Below are 17,635 nucleotides of genomic sequence, written 5' to 3'. Positions count from 1 at the left end.
GAGTGGCTGTAATTCTTCCAGAGTCCATAATGAAGCACTGGTTTGAATGCCAATGTGTGAGCATGGATGAGCCCGCTGCCACATTAAGACCTGCTCTAGGCAGAGGGGCTCTCTTCCCTGGGTTTGATTCAATCTTCAGAAATAGGTTTCAGGGGTTTATTGTCTCACAGTGCTAGCCCAAAAGTCTGAAATCAGATTGTCAGCAGGACCATGCCTGCTCTGAAAGTCTCCCTGGTGGCTTTCGGTAGTTCCTCAGGTGTGGAAGCACAGCTTCAGTCTTCACACGGTGATCTCCCTGTGTCTATGTCTGTCCCTCTCTGTGTGCAAATTTCCCCCTTTCATAACGACACCAGTCATTTTGGATTAGGTCCCACCCTAATAACCTCATTTTACTTTATTACCTCTATATAAAGACTCTATCTTCAAATAAGGTCACATTCCAAGGTACTGGAGGTTAAGAATACAATGTTTTGGGAGGATATACCTCAACTACTAAACATATTTTAACTGTATTAATTGTATACTATATAGTGTATCATTCAGCTGGTCAAATTATTGAAGAACAACTTCAAATGCTAGGTGATTTAGACAATTTGGATAGACTCAATCTTTCATTGATCAGAAAATATTCAAATACATGCTATATCTTCACACATATTTTGGTACTTATCCATATATATGTATATAAAGTTCAGTATAATTTCTAGTGATAGATCAGATAAGGTTGAGGTAAAAAATCCCAGTATGCAGTTGTAATCTACTATTTTGTTGATTGATAACAATCTTTAACTCTGAAACATTTATGAATAGATAGTGGCATTTGAGATATAAAGCTTTGGATCAATTATTTAAAATATCTATACTAGGCATCTGCATGCTTCCCTGGTGACTCAGATGGTAAAGAATCTGCCTGCAATGCGGGAGATCCAGGTTCAATCCCTGGGTTGGAAAGATCCCCTGGGAAGAAAATGGTAACCCACTCCAGTATTCTTGCCTGGAGAATTCCATGGACAGAGGAGCCTGGCGGGCTGTAGTCCATGGGTTGGATAGTCGCAAAGAGTTGAACATGACTGACTGACTGACACATAAACATACATGCTAGGCATCTAGAAATAGAAATAATGGGATTTTACCAAATTCATAATATTATTATGGATTAGTTATTCAAATGATGATATTAAAAGTCAGTCTTTGTTTTATTGTTTCCACTGTTTTCCAGTGAACAAGCACAAGCCATGGATTGAGACTTCCTATCACGGAGTCATAACAGAGAACAACGACACAGTCATTTTGGACCCACCATTGGTCGCCCTGGATAAAGATGCACCAGTTCCTTTTGCAGGTGAGATGATGGCTTAGCATGGTCGGGCCCCACTCACTTGAGAGGTGTGTTGAGAAACCTCCACAAAGACTTTTTTGCTGTTGTCACCACCTGTGCCTTTCACAGATGAGTTTGTGCTTTCAAAACTGGGCATTTCTTCTGATTCCTGGTGTAAATTCTGTACCTCCTTCTGGTTTTTCTTCTTGGTGTTGCCTCCAATGAAGGACCCTTATATCTTCTTCTTCTGAGGGATGGTGTATGATATATTGCTGAAGTGGTCCCTGGAGTTGGAAAAGTTGGGCCAGCAAGGTCCATAGGGGAATTTTTCCTCTAGAAAGATGACTCATACACATGAGAAGATGTGTGACCCACTGTCCCCACTACTCACGATCATGGGCAGATAAAGACTTGTAACTTGGTGGATTGACAAGAGAAAAAGAAAAGAAAAAAGTATCAGGAGTTATTTGTTAAGGATCATGTCCTTGAACTTCAAAATGGGTGTCCCATTTGGAGAAGGAATCTGGAGGCAGGGCCATTTTGTCCTTGTAGCTTGTAGCTAAAGAGCCTAGTCAGTGTCATCAAGATGACCACTGCTTCCTCCTCTAACCTCCTGCAAGGGCCAAATCCCTAGAAGGGTGTGTGAAGAAGATGGCTATATCTCATGTTTCCATAGATTTTGGCAAAGAAAAGGGGGTGGGTGATGACAAGGGGAGGTGGGGTTGGACAAAGAATTTCTGAAGATGCCTACATCATGAGTGATATTGTTAACATTTTATAACTGTCAGGAGGAAGACAGGAAATTTAATGAAGGTTTTCAAGATTTCTGGAAGATTGCTTTATGATAGATGGGTGCCAAGCTAAGGTTTTCACCATGATGAAGTCTATTTTTTCTGACAGTGTGTCTGTTACTTTATGAGCTACTTGGGCAGAAAAAAATGGCTTTTTCACACTTCTAAGAGATAAGCTTTGTGAAGGCCTTTTTTTTCCGTTACAGAACATTTTATAAAGTAAGGAATGAGGGGTGAATAAAATAGGGAAATTCAGCTATATGTGAAGATAAACCCGTAAGCATTCTTGCAGAGCATGAGGGAGACTCTCAGAAGAAGGCTTCATCTTTATTTTATGCAGAATGATAGCCACAATGAGTACCTAACTTTGACTTCCATGGTGTTTAGAGTTGGGACATTTCCATATATTTTCCAGCCATCCTTAGAGGTCCCAACTCAACTAAACGCCACTTGGCAGTGTAAATCCCATGCTGTCTTTTCCACAAAAAGATGAAATGTCTTCCCCAGACCTTCTTTGTCAGTCCCGGGAATATTCCAACTCATCCCCTTCTTGGACATAACTAAACTATATTGGGGTTAATCAGCAATTCTCACCAACCCTCGAAACAAACACTAGCAAAATTGCATTATGGAAATATTTGAACTGGCATGTGATGTGTGCTTTAAAAAATGAAATAGAGACAACATTTAGAAGTTGAGATATTTTGCATAAAACTGCAGGATTCTGGTTTATCTTGATGAGCCAGATGTGAAGTATCTGAAGTACTGAGTCATGGCTTCCCTGGTTAGACAGAGTATGTACAGGTCCTTTATTCATCTTTCCATTCAAGTGTGAACCCTGTTTAAGACACAAGAGAGAAAATTAATGACATATTAAATGAGAAGTTTATGGATGCTGTTAAGTCACTGTAGTGTAGTGAGGCTAACACTTAAAAAGATGAAGGATGTGTCTGAGTATTCATTGTGTCTGCATCAGTGTAACGCTGTTCTCATCCAGTAGTGAACTAGGAAACTGAGCTTGTTGACCAAGCTGTTCTACAGTAAAGTTGTAGACTCTATAATGTAAAGACCAAAGTGGGAAGAAAATTTTTTAAGCAAATCTGGTATTGGGAAGTTTGGATTTATAATGATTTACCTTCCTTGGTTGTTGACCTAAAGGACAATTAATCATTTCACTTGAAGACTGACCAAAGGATTTTCTTCAATTCTAAATCCATCAAATACTCTAAACTTGGAGTTGAATTCTAACCATTAAATGTGAGCACAGGTTTTCTGACACTTCTTGAAAGTAAGATTAGCTTCTAAGTGAAGCCCCGAGTAGTCTCTCTGAAGACAATCTCTACACTCCTCTTGATATTTACAGCTGAATTTTTTAAAAAATCCAGCTTAACGCATCAAAAATATAAGCTCTTAAGAGTAAAAAATAAAGGTGCTTTTTAGAATGGTCAAAGCTATTTTTCTCAGCATTATTTATGATCGGCTCTAAGACAGGACATAGACACTAACCATCCATCCACGCTGCAGGCATTTATTTCAAAACATTTATCTTAAAAAGAAAATACTGAAGATTTATTTCAGATTCCTATCATTCTCATAAAATTGAAAAATTCATATCTAGCAGCTCCATCACTTCCCGAAGTCATCTGCAGCTTTTGGTGCCCCTTATCAACTGCTCTGGTATTGTGTGTCAGGTTTTCCACCCTCATCCCAGTGGTCTTTATTTGCACTTAGCCAGTGAGATGAGCTATAAGCTCATGGGGGGATGGATCCAACCATGTCACTTTTGCTTTGTTTGGTTTTTCTTGAGATGTCCCCCCTTTTAAAAAGTTTTTTAATAAAAATTTGCTATGTAAGGTATCATTCATTTAAATAAAAATCATGATAGCATTTTGTGGGTAAACACAAAATCCAGGGATATAAAATAGCTTTTATTGTGTATCTCCTGATTACGACAATCATGTTTATTATAGAATATGTGAACATTTCTTACTCCCAGAGAAAGCCTCTGTAACATTATAGCATATTTCCTTCCAGTCGTAGTTCTACTTTGTTTTAATCTAAAAATTTTGATCACACTTCATATTCAATATAATAACTTATTTTTCCTGATAAACTAAGGAATATATGCCATTTTATTAAGTACTCTTCTGTAACTCATTAAATGGCTGCATGATTTCTGACTCAATGAATATTCTACAGTTTACTATTATTTTATTTTTTCCAACTTTATTGAGATATAATTAACATATAATGTGTAAGTTTAAGGCATACAACATGTTGCCTTGACACAGTTACATGTTGCAAAATGATTACCCCCACATAGTGTTAACTAACATCTCCATCACCTCACATAATTACCACTTATTTTTGTGGTGAGAATATTTAAGGTCTACTGTCTTAGCAATTTTCAATTATATAATACAGTATTGTTAACTTTAATCACCATGCTGTGATCCATTAGATTCCCCAGGTTTATAACTGGAAGTTTGTACGCTTTGACTGACATCTCCCTATTTCCTCACTCCCAACCCCTTCTAACCACTATTCTGCTCAGTTTCTATGAGTTCAACTTTTTTTTTTTTTTTTGAGTTCAACTTTTTTATATTCCACATATAAGTGATATCTCAGAAATTGTCATTCTGTCTGACTTATTTCACTGACCGTTACTGCCCTCAAGGTCCATCCATATTGTCACAAATGGAAGGATTTCCTTCTTTCCTTCATGGCTGAATAATGTCTGTATATATTTCTTTATTCATTCATCCATTGACTGACAGATTTCTATATCTTGACTATTGTGAATAATGCTGCAATGAACCTGGGCGTATAGATACCTCTTCAAGACTCTGATTTAATTTCCTTAGGATATATAATGATAAGTGAGATTGCTACATCATATGGTAGTTCGGGTTTTTACTTTTTTGAGGAACCTCCATACTGTTTTCTGTGATGGCTACACCAATTTACATTTGCATCAAGTGTACTTTAGGGTTTCTTTTTCTCCACATCCTCACCAACACTCATTAACTCTTGTCTTCTTGATGATGGTCATTCTAACCGGTATGAGATGATGGACAATTTGTCTATTTCTGGTCTTTCTTATTACAACATGTGTCTAAATTTCTGATTCTATCATTTGGATGGATTTCAGGATTAGAATTAATTGGTCAAATATTTTAAAGTTCTGAAACACATTAGATTGCTTTCCAGAAAAGTTGAATGCACTTTCAATCACATTCACACAAATCTCTCATTCCCTGACCCTATATGGCTCATTCTAATGGTGCGGAATCTTATTTCATGGCAATAAGATGCAATCACCAATTACATAGTCTCAGTCTTTTTTTTTTTTAAATTGTTTATGTATTTGGGTGCTCCGGGCCTTAGTTGCAGCACATAGGATCTTTTGTTGTGGTATGTGTGATCTAGTGTCCTTACCAAGGTTCGAACCCAGGCCCCCTGCATTGGGAGCATGAAGTCTTAGCAATGGGCCACCAGGGCAGTCCCAGTAGTCTCACCCTTTTCATTCGTCGAATAAATACATAAGCTTCCCAGGATTGTTGTATTGGTTAAATTTAAAGAATGTTGCAATGATTCAAGATATAGTAAAACTTTTGTTGATCTGAGTTTCCTTTTCACTGTGCTTCTCTTCCTTTCATAGAGGAGATCACTAACTCACAGGGAGCCCGAGAAAATTGCTTAGTGTCCTAGAGTAGGCCAGCCGTGGGGCTGGGAGTGGAATGCGAGGCTCTTATCCTTGCTGTGAGTTTCCTTTCCCTGTGATATTTCTGTTTGATCCCTGCCCCAGCTGATTAGCAGAGACACTCTCTCTCAGTCAATGAAAGCTCTCTCAGACCTCAGTCCAGTCCATTAGACCTGACTCCGTTCTCAACCTGATGTCTAAACTCAGCAGACACGATCTTAGAGAATCAGATACAGAAGAATCCTTGAGTCATAATGAAAATTCTGTCCACTGCATGGCAAAAAAAATGATAATGAAAGCAAGCTGGGCGCACCGTGAACTTATTAAATTCTGCATGAGCCCCACTGAGGCCTGTTAGGAAACTGTGGAGACTTTTAAATTTGAAAGGATTTAGATTGCCTTTCAGAGATAATAGAACTGCTCATTTGTCTACATTGGGCCAGTCTGGACTTGTCTTTTGTGAGGATAGGGCTGCAGAGAATGATCAGGCATAATTGGCTGGCTTCTCAGCCTGGGTGACTCTCTGAAGGCTGCCCAGAAAATTGCCTGGGATATGATTTGGCTTGGTTTGATTAGCTGGTTATAGCAGGAGGCACATTTTCCTGCATGGTTATCTCTCTGGGTCCTCCTTGTTCTGCTCAGCATCTACCAATGTATCTCCCTCCTTGTCTTTGGACCCACCCAGGGCCCTTGTTCATGCTTTGGACTCCACAGCTGCCTGATGGCATAGACCCTCCTCAGGGGTCTGTACAGCCGTGGTATCTTATGATGATAAAGGAATCCTACTTGTGAACAGTCCCAGGCTCTGATCAGACACATGGATTCACAGTTCGGCTCTGCCATTGACAAGGTGTATGGTCTCAGATAAGGAACTGAACTCCTCTGAGGGGTAACTTATTTATATATAATAAAATAGGGGTAAACACAGCACCTGGGGCCTCCCAGGTGGCTCGGTGGTAAAGAATCTGCCTGCCAATGCAGGAGATGCAGGTTCGATTGCTGGGTTGGGAAGATCCCCTGGAGAGGGAAATGGCAACCCCCTCCATTATTCTGGCCTGGGAAATCCCATGGACAGAGGAGCCTGGCGGGCTACAGCTCATTGGGTTACAAGAATCAGATATGACTTAGTGACTGAATGACAATGAACATAATACCTACTCCTGGGCTAATATGTGGGTTAAATAAGATACTAATACCAAGTGCCAAGAGCACTAGCAGCCAGGGGATGCCCAGTGTGTCATGGTCCTGATAATCCCGGCAATGGTAGTAATGAGAGCAGTCAAGAGTAACAGTAATTCTCACAGTCATCAGTAAGCTGTGGTTTATGCATTTTAGCTTGATTATAATGAAGTGATGTAATCTGTGGTGCTGATATTAAGGAAAGAAGAAAAGCAAGTTCAGGGATTTTTGGAAGGCTTGATGTAGTCACCCACTTATACCATCAAGCTATGCTGCCTGGATTGTCTGCTTAAGTGGAAACCAGTAAACTAATGCTGTGGAAAATCATTTATAAGTTGTGTGGAACTCTAGAAATTTTAGTTGAAAAGTAATATCCTTATGTTCTACCTATCATTTATCCCTGTGGGATAACCTATTAGTTGCGAACTGTGTGCTCTTTTGTTATAAATGCATACATGTGCACACACACACACACATGCACGCACGCGCACACACACACACACACACACAGGTGTGTGTGCACAAGGTGCTCCATGCACAGAATTACATCCAAGCCTTTCACCAACCTTGTGGAACAAGTGGGTCAGCTATTATGATTTTGTTTTGCAAATAAGGACCTTGAGACTTGGAAAAATTAAGTAACTGTTCTAGGTTGCCAAGCTAAGCCCTGTCACTCAATTCCAGACCCTCAGACTCCAAGTCCTGCCTCCTTTCCCCTCTGCCAATTTTCCAGTGTGCAAGGCATATCTCACTGGCAGTACAAGATTCCCATGGTACCTGGACATACTGTTAAAGAAAGTTGAATTCCATGTTAAGTCATTCCCATTTAAGTTCTTTTTCAAATCTTTCTGAATCTATCAAGGAGAGAGGTGCAGTTTGGAGGATCAAAATGTCTTTAGCACTCTCAAATACTTGCTAATCTGTCTTTTTTGACAAAGACAGAGCAAGCTCCATCCCATAGCACTCCATGGGCGACCATGTTGTGCTAGAATTTTAATAACATTTTGTTGTATTTTATTTAGATTATGCTTTATTTGAGGCACATATTGCTGGCTTTTTACTTTTCTTTCTAAATACATTTACTCAAGTTTTAAAACCCCAATTTAAAGAAAAAGTATAAGTAGATAAGTATTTAGGTAGTTTATGGCAGCAGCAAAAACTGTGAAAGAAGACTTTGCCTGAGTACCACAAGGGATACTGTGGAACAGCCGCATCTGGGCATCACTGCCCCATCCAGCAACTTCAGGACAGCCTGCACTGGACACAGCCATCTTCAATCTGTCCCACCCCACAGCTCTCTGAGCTCTTGTCCCAGCAGTAGAGGGGCCATCTATGTCAGCCTCACTGTGGATGTGCCTTTGCGTTCCAAGTTAGTTGGTGTACAGGGTTATTCCTGAGGACCAGAGGCTGGTCTCCCATCCTGTTCTCTGAGCAGCACTTGGCCTCAACCAGAGTTCAGTGCAGAGCAGGCCAGGCAGAGAATTGGGTTCAGACTTAGCTCTGGAATCTACAATGTGGGCTGTTGTCTTGGACATCACAGAGTTGGAATCTAGCATAAACAGGAAACAGAAAAATATGGACCAGCATCTATGCATTCAAGTACTGAACATCTTAGGCTTCCCTGGCAGCTCAGCTGGTAGAGAATCTGCCTGAAATGCAGGAGACCCTAGGTTGATTCCTGGGTCGGGAAGATTCACTGGAGAAGGGATAGGCTACCCACTCCAGTATTCCTGGGCTTCCCTGGTGGCTCAGCTAGTAAGGAACCTGCCTGCAATGCAGGAGACCTGGGTTTGATCCCTGGGTTGGGAAGATCCCCTGGAGAAGGAGATGGCATTGGGCTTCCCTGGTGACTCAGATGGTAAAGAATCTACCTGCGATGTGGGAGACCCAGGTTCAATCCCTGGGTTGGGAAGATCCCCTAGAGAAGAGAATGGCTACCCACTCTAGAATTCTTGTCTGGAGAATCCCATGGACAGAGAAGCCTGACAGGCTACAGGAATAACCTGAACAGACTTTTTGGCCAACCCAATACATGTGAATAGAATAAAAATAAAGAACAAAAGAAAAAGAATAAAAAATAATAAAACAATATACTCATACTTCTAAAACCCTGCCAGACTATCTTTATTCATGTCTAGACACATAGTTCTTATTCATCTGGAGTATGTATGGTTCAGTCTTTGTGTTTTTTTCTTTTCACAGAACATTTTCCAAGCAGATTGAAACGTATTCAAAAATACTAACTTGTAGGCATAATTATATATCATATGACCATATCATGGTTTACTTCACCTTTCTACTATGTTTTGTATATTTGAGTTGTTTACATGATTTTTCCATTAAAAAAATAACACTGCCGTGGGCAAGTTTGTTTAAAGCACCTTTTTTATATAAACATAGGAGTCAGGATTTTATGTTTATGGTTTAGTTCATAAACAGAAAAAAACAGATGTGTTCTCTTTTCAGTGACAGATTTGAGCTTGTTTTGTCAAATGTTTTTGCTGATATAATCTGTGATTGCCCAATATCCAAGCAGATGGCCGGGTTCAGATTAGACGTAGACAGGGAAGTAAGGGCTAGACAGGAGTCCCATACCTCTCTGCAGCCTGTGGCAGAGTCCTTGGTCCCACCTCCATAGTCCTCAGGCCTTCATCCCTATGGTGAAGTCCCCCCTCACTATAGTGACTGTGATCTGGAAGTTTCCAGCTGTAGGTTAGCTGTGATTTGAGAGCAATACAGGAGTTCTTTGAAAGCTGAAAAAAAGTGAGGGTGCAACAACCAGTCAATAAACCAGAAGATCTGGTCAAGTTGATGCTTGTGATCACGGAGGAGATGGCGTCAGGGGTGACTATGAAAAGGTTCATGTGTAGTCCCCAGAAGCAGAAAGGCTTATCAGACTGCATCTATGCTCCTGATTCTGCTGCTGCTAGAGGGGTTTGCCAGGCAGCTGGGCGAAAGAAAGACCTGGTGCATCCATCACTCTGGAATTAAAGTGTTGTTTATCCCTGCTCCTTGGTTCTCTGTTCTACCCACTTGGTAGCTGCCAGCCTTGACAGTGATTGATGTGGAATTGGGGGCATAATGGGGGTCCTTTCTTGGTCATCCCTTCACAGGCACTGCGTTCATTCCAGTTTTCTCCTTTCACGCATTTTCTCTCTCCCTTCTGTTGGCTGAGGGCTGAGCACTTCAGGAGGCAGATCTTAGCTCCACAGGGGTGGACAGGGGCCATCATATCATCCTTCGTGCCAGGAAACTGGGGCACGAAGCCCTCGCCTCAGTGAGCAGAGAGAACACAGCACTCCTACTGCCATACTTTGTACGGTGAAGCCACTCTGCCCAAGGGAGACTAAGGAGCTTCCCTGGATCTCTATTACCCATGACTTTGGGGGTCTTTGCCCTGAATTGTTTCTCTCAGTTGTGACAAAGCCTTCCACTTTTTTCTTGTTAATTATTCTCTTTCTTTGTCCACCCAAAACTGAAGCTGTCTGTATGTCCCCTGCCATGTGGCCTTTTGTGGTTGTTGATTTTAACTTCTTTCATATTATAGGTTATAGATCTGCTCAACCTTGGTAAGTTTCAGATGGCTCATCTCATCTTAAAGATTCTACTGATCAGTTCTCCTCTATCACACTCTATGCTTAATCCTGGTATCCCAGGCCTCTCTACAGGAGCCTGGTTGGACTAGGTTCTTGGGCAGCAGCTGGAGACCCCCATGGTGTGGTCACACAAGCTCTCCTGGTGTTGGAGGGTCAAGGATGGCTAGAGGAGGAACTCGAGCTGGAATACAGGGGAAGGAGCACAGGATCAAGGGGTGGTCAGTCAAGGAGGAAGAAGGGGATGACAACAGGGACTGGACTTCATGGTCTGACTGGTGGTAGGAAACAATCCGCCAGTGACCCTGACCTTCTAGATGAGAAAACTGGCGAGGTCATGTTCCAGGTAAAACTAACACTTAAGGGGGAACCAGTGGATACTGTGGGGTGTTCTCCATCAATAGGACTGAAGAGCAAGGGACATTCAGGGAGAAAAATGATGTTGGCTTGCCTGGGACTGCCAGTTTCCTAGATTGTGGGACTTTTGGTGCCAAAACTGAGAAGGCCCTGAAACTGGAGTGAGTTAGTCACCCTAATAGGAGGGAGGTAGAGTCCCGGGCTGGAAAACTTGCATGCTGGCCCTAGGAAAGATCTTGAGAGAAGCCCTTGGATGTGAGAATCTCAAGTCTCCTGGATTCTGAATGAATGATAATATACTAAAACAAAATGAAAAGTGAATAATGAAGTCCGTAATAATAGCAGAGTTGTTGCCAGCCATGTGGTAACTATGCCAGTTAGAAACAGGTGCCCCTTCTTTCAGAGAGATACTGTCCCACACTAGAGCACATGACTTGACAAGTAGAGAAATAGGTGGATTTTAACCCTAAATTGTCCCCTTGATCACACATCCTCGTATAGGAAGCAGCTTGCACACAGCACTGAACGTTAAGTAACATTTATTTATTTATTTTATGGGGAGGTTTTGGGTATTTTGAGTGGGTAGGGGACTGCATCGGGTCTTAGTTGCAGCATGAGGGATCTTTCATTGCAGTGTGAAGACTGCTCTAAAGTTGAGGCATGCAGGCTCAGCAGTAGTGGCAGGTTGTGGGCTTAGTTGCCCTGTGGCATGTGGGACCTTAGTTCCCCAGTCGGGTATCGAACCCATGTACCCTGCATTGGCAGGCAGATTCTTAACCACTGGACCACCAGGGAAGTCCCTTAACTAACACTTACTGAGCCCACACTACATATCAGGCACTGTAGTAGGTATTCTACACACACTGCGTTATTTACTTTTTACAGCAATTTTCTGAAATAAGCATTCTCCTTATCCCTATTTAATAGAAGGAGAGACTGAAGTTAAATCAGATTGTATGATTTGCTCAGACACAGTAATAAAGGTGAAGTTGTAATTCCAAATGGTGAAGCTGATGTATCATTTAAGTATTGCTCTCCAACAGCCACTACAAAATTTAGGAGCATCGAACAAGAGCCATTAACTCTTTCTCATGGGTCTACTTATTGATTGGGCAGCTCTGCTCATCTGAGTCAAACTCAGCTGATCCCAGCTGGGCTCACTCGGGTATCCATGGACAGCTGGTGGGTAGACTGAAGGCTGGCTGCACTAGGATGGCCTTGGCTGGGATGACACCATTCTCTGCCATGTAATCTTCCAGCACACTGGCTTAGCATGTCAGCAGGCTGGCCAGAGCATATATATTCCTGTGCTGATTGCAGAAACTTTTGACAGTTTGTTACTGTCCCACTAGCTAAACAAGTCACGTGGTTAAGCCCAGAGTAGGAGCAGACTACCGTAGGGCCTGGAGAGGTGACAACTTAGGGTCACCAGTGCAGTCATCCTCTCCCTACCCTTAGGCTACAATTATCCACATCCCTTCTTCATGCAAAATATGCTCACTGCATCCTGGAACTCCCAGAAGTGGAATCCAGTCAGGCATCTGGCTTGAAGCCCAAGATTTTGTGATCCTCATCGAGTCTGGGTGTAGCTCTTCTTGATCCAGAGACTTGTGAACTAGAAAGATCTCTTCCCTCACAAAGCCTCCAGGGAAAGGCAAGCCTCAGTAAACTTCTCATCAAAAGGGGCAGAAATGGAGGCACACAGCCATCACTTGCCTTACCTGTAGCAATCTTGATATTCCTGCCAGAGAAATAGTGTCAGGTTCCCCCATTCTGAGGGTGATTCTTTTCTTAGGAGGGCTCCTCAGTTCACTGCTCTCTACTGCTCCCTGCGAACCACTGTTTTCTTTCACTGTCATTTAGTTCTGCTCTATCCCATGACTAGTGGACTCAGTAGAAGTGGCCACAATGTCCCTGAGGTCAAGGTCCTGGCCTCAGTCCCTGGGGACACTCTTAGCTTCATTTATCTCCATGTAAGTGTCCCTGACTCTGTCTAGCTCAAACAAAGACAATGGGCCAAACCTAACTCCAAAGTTAGGGTCTCCTTATATAATAAATCAGGAGACACACAAAATAAGAACAAAGCCTTTTTTTCCTGCTGGAGAAATAATTCAGAAGACACAGGCATCCACCAAGTTTCAAGGCCAGAGACATCTGAGCATAATGGACTCCCAGTCTATGGCCTTATTGACAAGCATGATATCACAAGTTTATGGTACTTTCACACTCACTGCCCCTGGTGGCTAGATTCCAGGCCACATGACCCAGCCCCCTTGCCTGACTGTGACTGGACATGGGGTGGACACTTGACTGTAGTTGGCCAATGAATCAGCTAGTTCCATCCTGTGACCTGCTACCTGGGTAGAAAAGGCCACGTGGGCCAGTTGGCTTCTGTTTGCATGCTGAGGTGCCATGCTAGAGAGTGGGGGTTGCAGGTAAACCTTCTGTGACACATGCAAATCACAGTATAAGAGCTTGGTCAGCAGACTGAGAGGAGGCAGCTGTCCCAGAGAGACACAGATGTGACCAGAGGGAATGGAGTCTAAGTGGTCCCTGATGGGAACTGTGGCTTCAGTTCCCGAGTGGTCTTGGATTTCCACTCTCTGCCCTGATATAACTGAGTACGTCTCTGTCTTTGAAAACCAGAGGCCAAATAAAAACCACCTGTCAATGTGGTTTTCTATGTTGAGGGCATGGGGCATTGTTTGAGCTACAGGAAAGAAAAGAACCCAAGACAGATAAAGGAACAGCATAGAGAGGAATGAACTGGGAATTTGAAAACACTGAAGAAATCCTCTTAAAAAAGCTGTAACCAGTGATCATCACGGTGAAATCAATGATGATTGAAAACTAGCTCCAACTGTCTGTAATTGGGCCATTTAATAGCCAAGCTTAGACAAGTTAATACTGTTTCTAATCCCTTCTCTAGAAGCTATTTCTGTAGCTTACGACAGTGGCTGTATTGAATAGGCCTGGAATTGAGCCCCATCACAATTATTAATTATGAACATGGATTTGTAAGGTCAGTGGTTTAACTTTAACAGGAATCAGGGGCCCATGAATGCAAATCCTAAATGTCTTAGCTTGTTTTGAGATTCCAAATCAAAGAACAGGAGCACAAGCAGGCATTTATAGTTCAGCTCTTTTGCGTTGGCACAGTGTCCAGCACAAGATCATGGAATACCTTGGCATGAGTTCAGAGCTCGATTTTATGATCTTGTAGCTGCCTGTAATCACAGATGAGGCATCAAAGGCCAGCTGTCCTCCATGAACCTTGACAGTCTGTATAAACTAATTAGTTTTTTATGAGTCATCCTTTCAGAGGTTTGGAGAGAGGGCCTATTAAGTCAAGTTCAATATGATCTACAAACTTAAAAAATTATCATTATTTATCTAAGTTCCAGCTGAGCGCCATGGTAAATGACATCCCTGGCAATGGTCAGCTTGGGTGGCTGTTGACTTTATTAAAATACAAATACTGTTGTTGTTGTTTTTTTAATAGAAAGAAGAATCTCAGTGTGGCAGGGGTTCTTTTTGCTCATTAATGATACTAATAGGAAAATTTCAAGGTCAGGGAAGAGTTTAAAAAAACCCTATTTGAAGAGTGTGGGCATATTTGCAAAGCTGCCTCCTGGCTCATTTTGCTGAAGGTTGCCAGGGTAAAAACATGACACTCTTTGGACCCAAGTTCAGTGTCCAGGAACACCCCTTGGCCTTTTCCCTTTTTTTCATGTCTCTCCTAGAGTCCTTAAGAAGCCAAATGCAACAGTCACTGCTGCCTGCCCCTCTGCCATGTCTCTGTCTGGGCCATCTTTGGGCCACCCTTCTTAGTGCTGTTCCCTGTTCCTATGGTATCTGCCCTGGGCTGGTCATACCATTTTTGGTGTATTCTACCTTGACTTCTACCAGTGGGTGCTCCATCACCCCCCACCTATGGATGCCTGTTACTCTAGCACTGTCCTTAGGGGGTCCACTATATTGTTGATGGCCTCATGTAATAGGGCTTCATCACCTCACCTCATCACCTCTCTCTCAGCCCAGGAAGAAGTAGGATTTCTCCTCTTCTGGTCGACTTGTGCTCAGGGTTCCCACAGAAACATTGTTTGGACTCCTAGTGTTGACATCTCTTTCTGTTTTACTACAAAATCTTCCCTTCTCAGAGATGGAGGGTTCATGTGCAGGCCAGAGATGTGCTGTGGCACATAACCTTCCACTCCAATCTGCCACTGATTCTGCCCTCTGCCATCTGAGTTCTGTCTCATGTATAGTGATTTTTGCTTCTCTCACAAGCTCCGATATTCCTGCCTGCTGTCTGGTTTCCACTGGGTGTCTCCACTCACCCCCCTTCTCATGTCCACATCTAATCCATCAGACATGACTTTAAATGTCTGAACTTAATTTACAAAGAGGGTCCTGGGCCAAATGCAGCCCATTGTGTGCAGGCAGAGAGCAGGGGAATGGTTAGAGGGGCCTTATAATTCTGAATGCCCGTATCAGGATCACTCCTCTGCCAGGGTTCCTACATCATGAGAAATAGACTCTTGTATTCTGAGTGGTATCTTCATGGTCCCAGGCTCATGTAGTTCTCTCCTCTGCCATGGTACATGCCACACTGGGCTGTGATTGTATTAATGAGTCTCTTTGGTCTTGAGCAGCTGTGTCTCAATCCGTTCTGTGTCCTTAGCACCTGACACTGAGTAGTGTTCAGTGAAAGTCTGTGGAATGAATGAATGGCAGAGTCATATTACATCACATGCTTAAATTGATCTAACATCCTCTCTTATTGCTTTGGACACATTATCTCCTGGGTTCATGTTGGGCCCTGCTGTGCTTTCAGTGTAATATTTTTCATTGACTGCTCCTTATACCAGAGCTTCTGTTAGGTCCATGCCATTTCTGTCCTTTATTGTGGACAGGAGCAGAAGATTTTAAGAAGAGGTGGCAAGAATACACAGAAGAACTATACAAAAAAGATCTTAATGACCCAGATAACCACAATGGTGTGATCACTCACCTAGAGCCAGACATCCTGGAATAAGTCAAGTGGGCCTTAGGAAGCATCACTATCGACAAAGCCAATGGAGGTGATGAAATTCCAGTTGAGCTATTTCAAATCCTAAAGGATGATGCTGTGAAAGTGCTGCTCTCAATATGTCAACAAATTTGGAAAACTCAGCAGTGGCCACAGGACTGGAAAAGGTCAGTTTTCGTTCCAGTCCCAAAGAAAGGCAATGCCAAAGAATGTTCAAACTGCTGCATAATTGCACTCATCTCACACACTAGTAAAGTAATGCTCAAAATTCTCCAAGCAAGGCTTCAACAGTACGTGAACTGTGAACTTCCAGATGTTCAAGCTGGGTTTAGAAAAGGCAGATGAACCAGAGATCAAATTGCCACCATGTGTAGGATCATAAAAAAAGCAAAGAGTTCCAGAAAAACATCTACTTCTGCTTTATTGACTACACCAAAGCCTTTGACTGTGTGTATCACAGCAACTGTGGAAAATTCTTAAAGAGATGGGAATACCAGACCACCTCATCTGCCTCCTGAGAAATCTGTATGGAAGTCAAGAAGCAAAAGTTCGAACTGAACATGGAACAACAGACTGGCTTCAAATCAGGAAAGGAGAATGTCAAGGCTGTATATTGTCACCCTGCTTATTTAGCTTATATGCACAGTACATCATGAGAAATGCTGGACTGGATGAAGCACAAGCTGGGGTGAAGATTGCTGGGAAAAAAAATCAATAACCTCAGATATGCAGATGACACCACCCTTATGGCAGAAAGGGAAGAAGAATTAAAGAGCCTCTTGATGAAAGTGATAGAGGAGAGTGAAAAAGTTGGCTTAAAACTCAACATTCAGAAAACTAAGATCATGGCATCTGGTCCCATCACTTCATGGCAAATAGATGGGGGAACAGTGGAAACAGTGACAGATTTTATTTTGGGGGGGCTCCAAAATCACTGCAGATGGTGACTGCAGCCATGAAATTAAAAGACGCTTGCTCCTTGGAAGAAAAGTTATGACCAACCTAGACAAAATATTAAAAAGCAGAGACATTACTTTGCTGACAAAGGTCCATCCAGTCAAAGCTATGATTTTTCCAGTCATCATGTATGGATGTGAGAGTTGGACTATAAAGAAAGCTGAGTGCCAAAGAATTGATGCTTTTGAACTGTGGTGTTGGAGAAGACTCTTGAGAGTCCTTTGGACTGCAAGGAGATCCAACCTGTCGATTCTAAAGGAGATCAGTCCTGAATATTCATTGGAAGGACTGATGCTGAAGCTGAAACTCCAATACTTTGGCCACCTGATGTGAAGAACTGACTCATTGGAAAAGACCTTGATGCTGGGAAAGATTGAAGGCAGGAGGAGAAGGGGACAACAGAGGATGAGATAGTTGGATGGCATCACTGACTCAATGGACATGAGTTTGAGTAGTTTCCCAGGAGTTGGTGATGGACAGGGAAGCCTGGTGTACTGCAGTCCATGGGGTTGCAAAGAGTCAGACACGAATGAACTACTTAACTATACCAGAGCAGGCTTGTTTATACCTATGTTCTGGCACATAATCTAACTTAAAGGTTCTTGGGAAATTTTTGTTGATTTGAGTTGAAAGGACCGAGTGGCTTGCAACCTACTGCTAAGCAGCAAGGGAGTAGGGTTATAGTATCATCATTTTGCCACTGAA

At 42.4% G+C, this 17,635-nt stretch overlaps 1 protein-coding gene across 1 annotated transcript in view; it reads left to right on the top strand.

Moving 5' to 3' along the window:
* The window catches only part of CLSTN2 (calsyntenin 2), a 712,988-nt gene that overhangs the window by 268,200 nt on the left and 427,153 nt on the right, over positions 1-17,635 (top strand). The window contains exon 2 of the mRNA XM_065942478.1: positions 1,220-1,342. Within this exon, the coding sequence (XP_065798550.1) occupies positions 1,220-1,342 (123 nt within the window). The remainder of the gene's footprint in view (positions 1-1,219; positions 1,343-17,635) is intronic.

The sequence above is a fragment of the Muntiacus reevesi genome, chromosome 8 (genome assembly GCF_963930625.1).
Source record: "Muntiacus reevesi chromosome 8, mMunRee1.1, whole genome shotgun sequence".
NCBI classification, from domain to species: Eukaryota; Metazoa; Chordata; class Mammalia; order Artiodactyla; family Cervidae; genus Muntiacus; species Muntiacus reevesi.
Note: the sequence above shows the minus strand (reverse complement) of the source record. Positions and strands in the feature narration are given on the sequence as shown.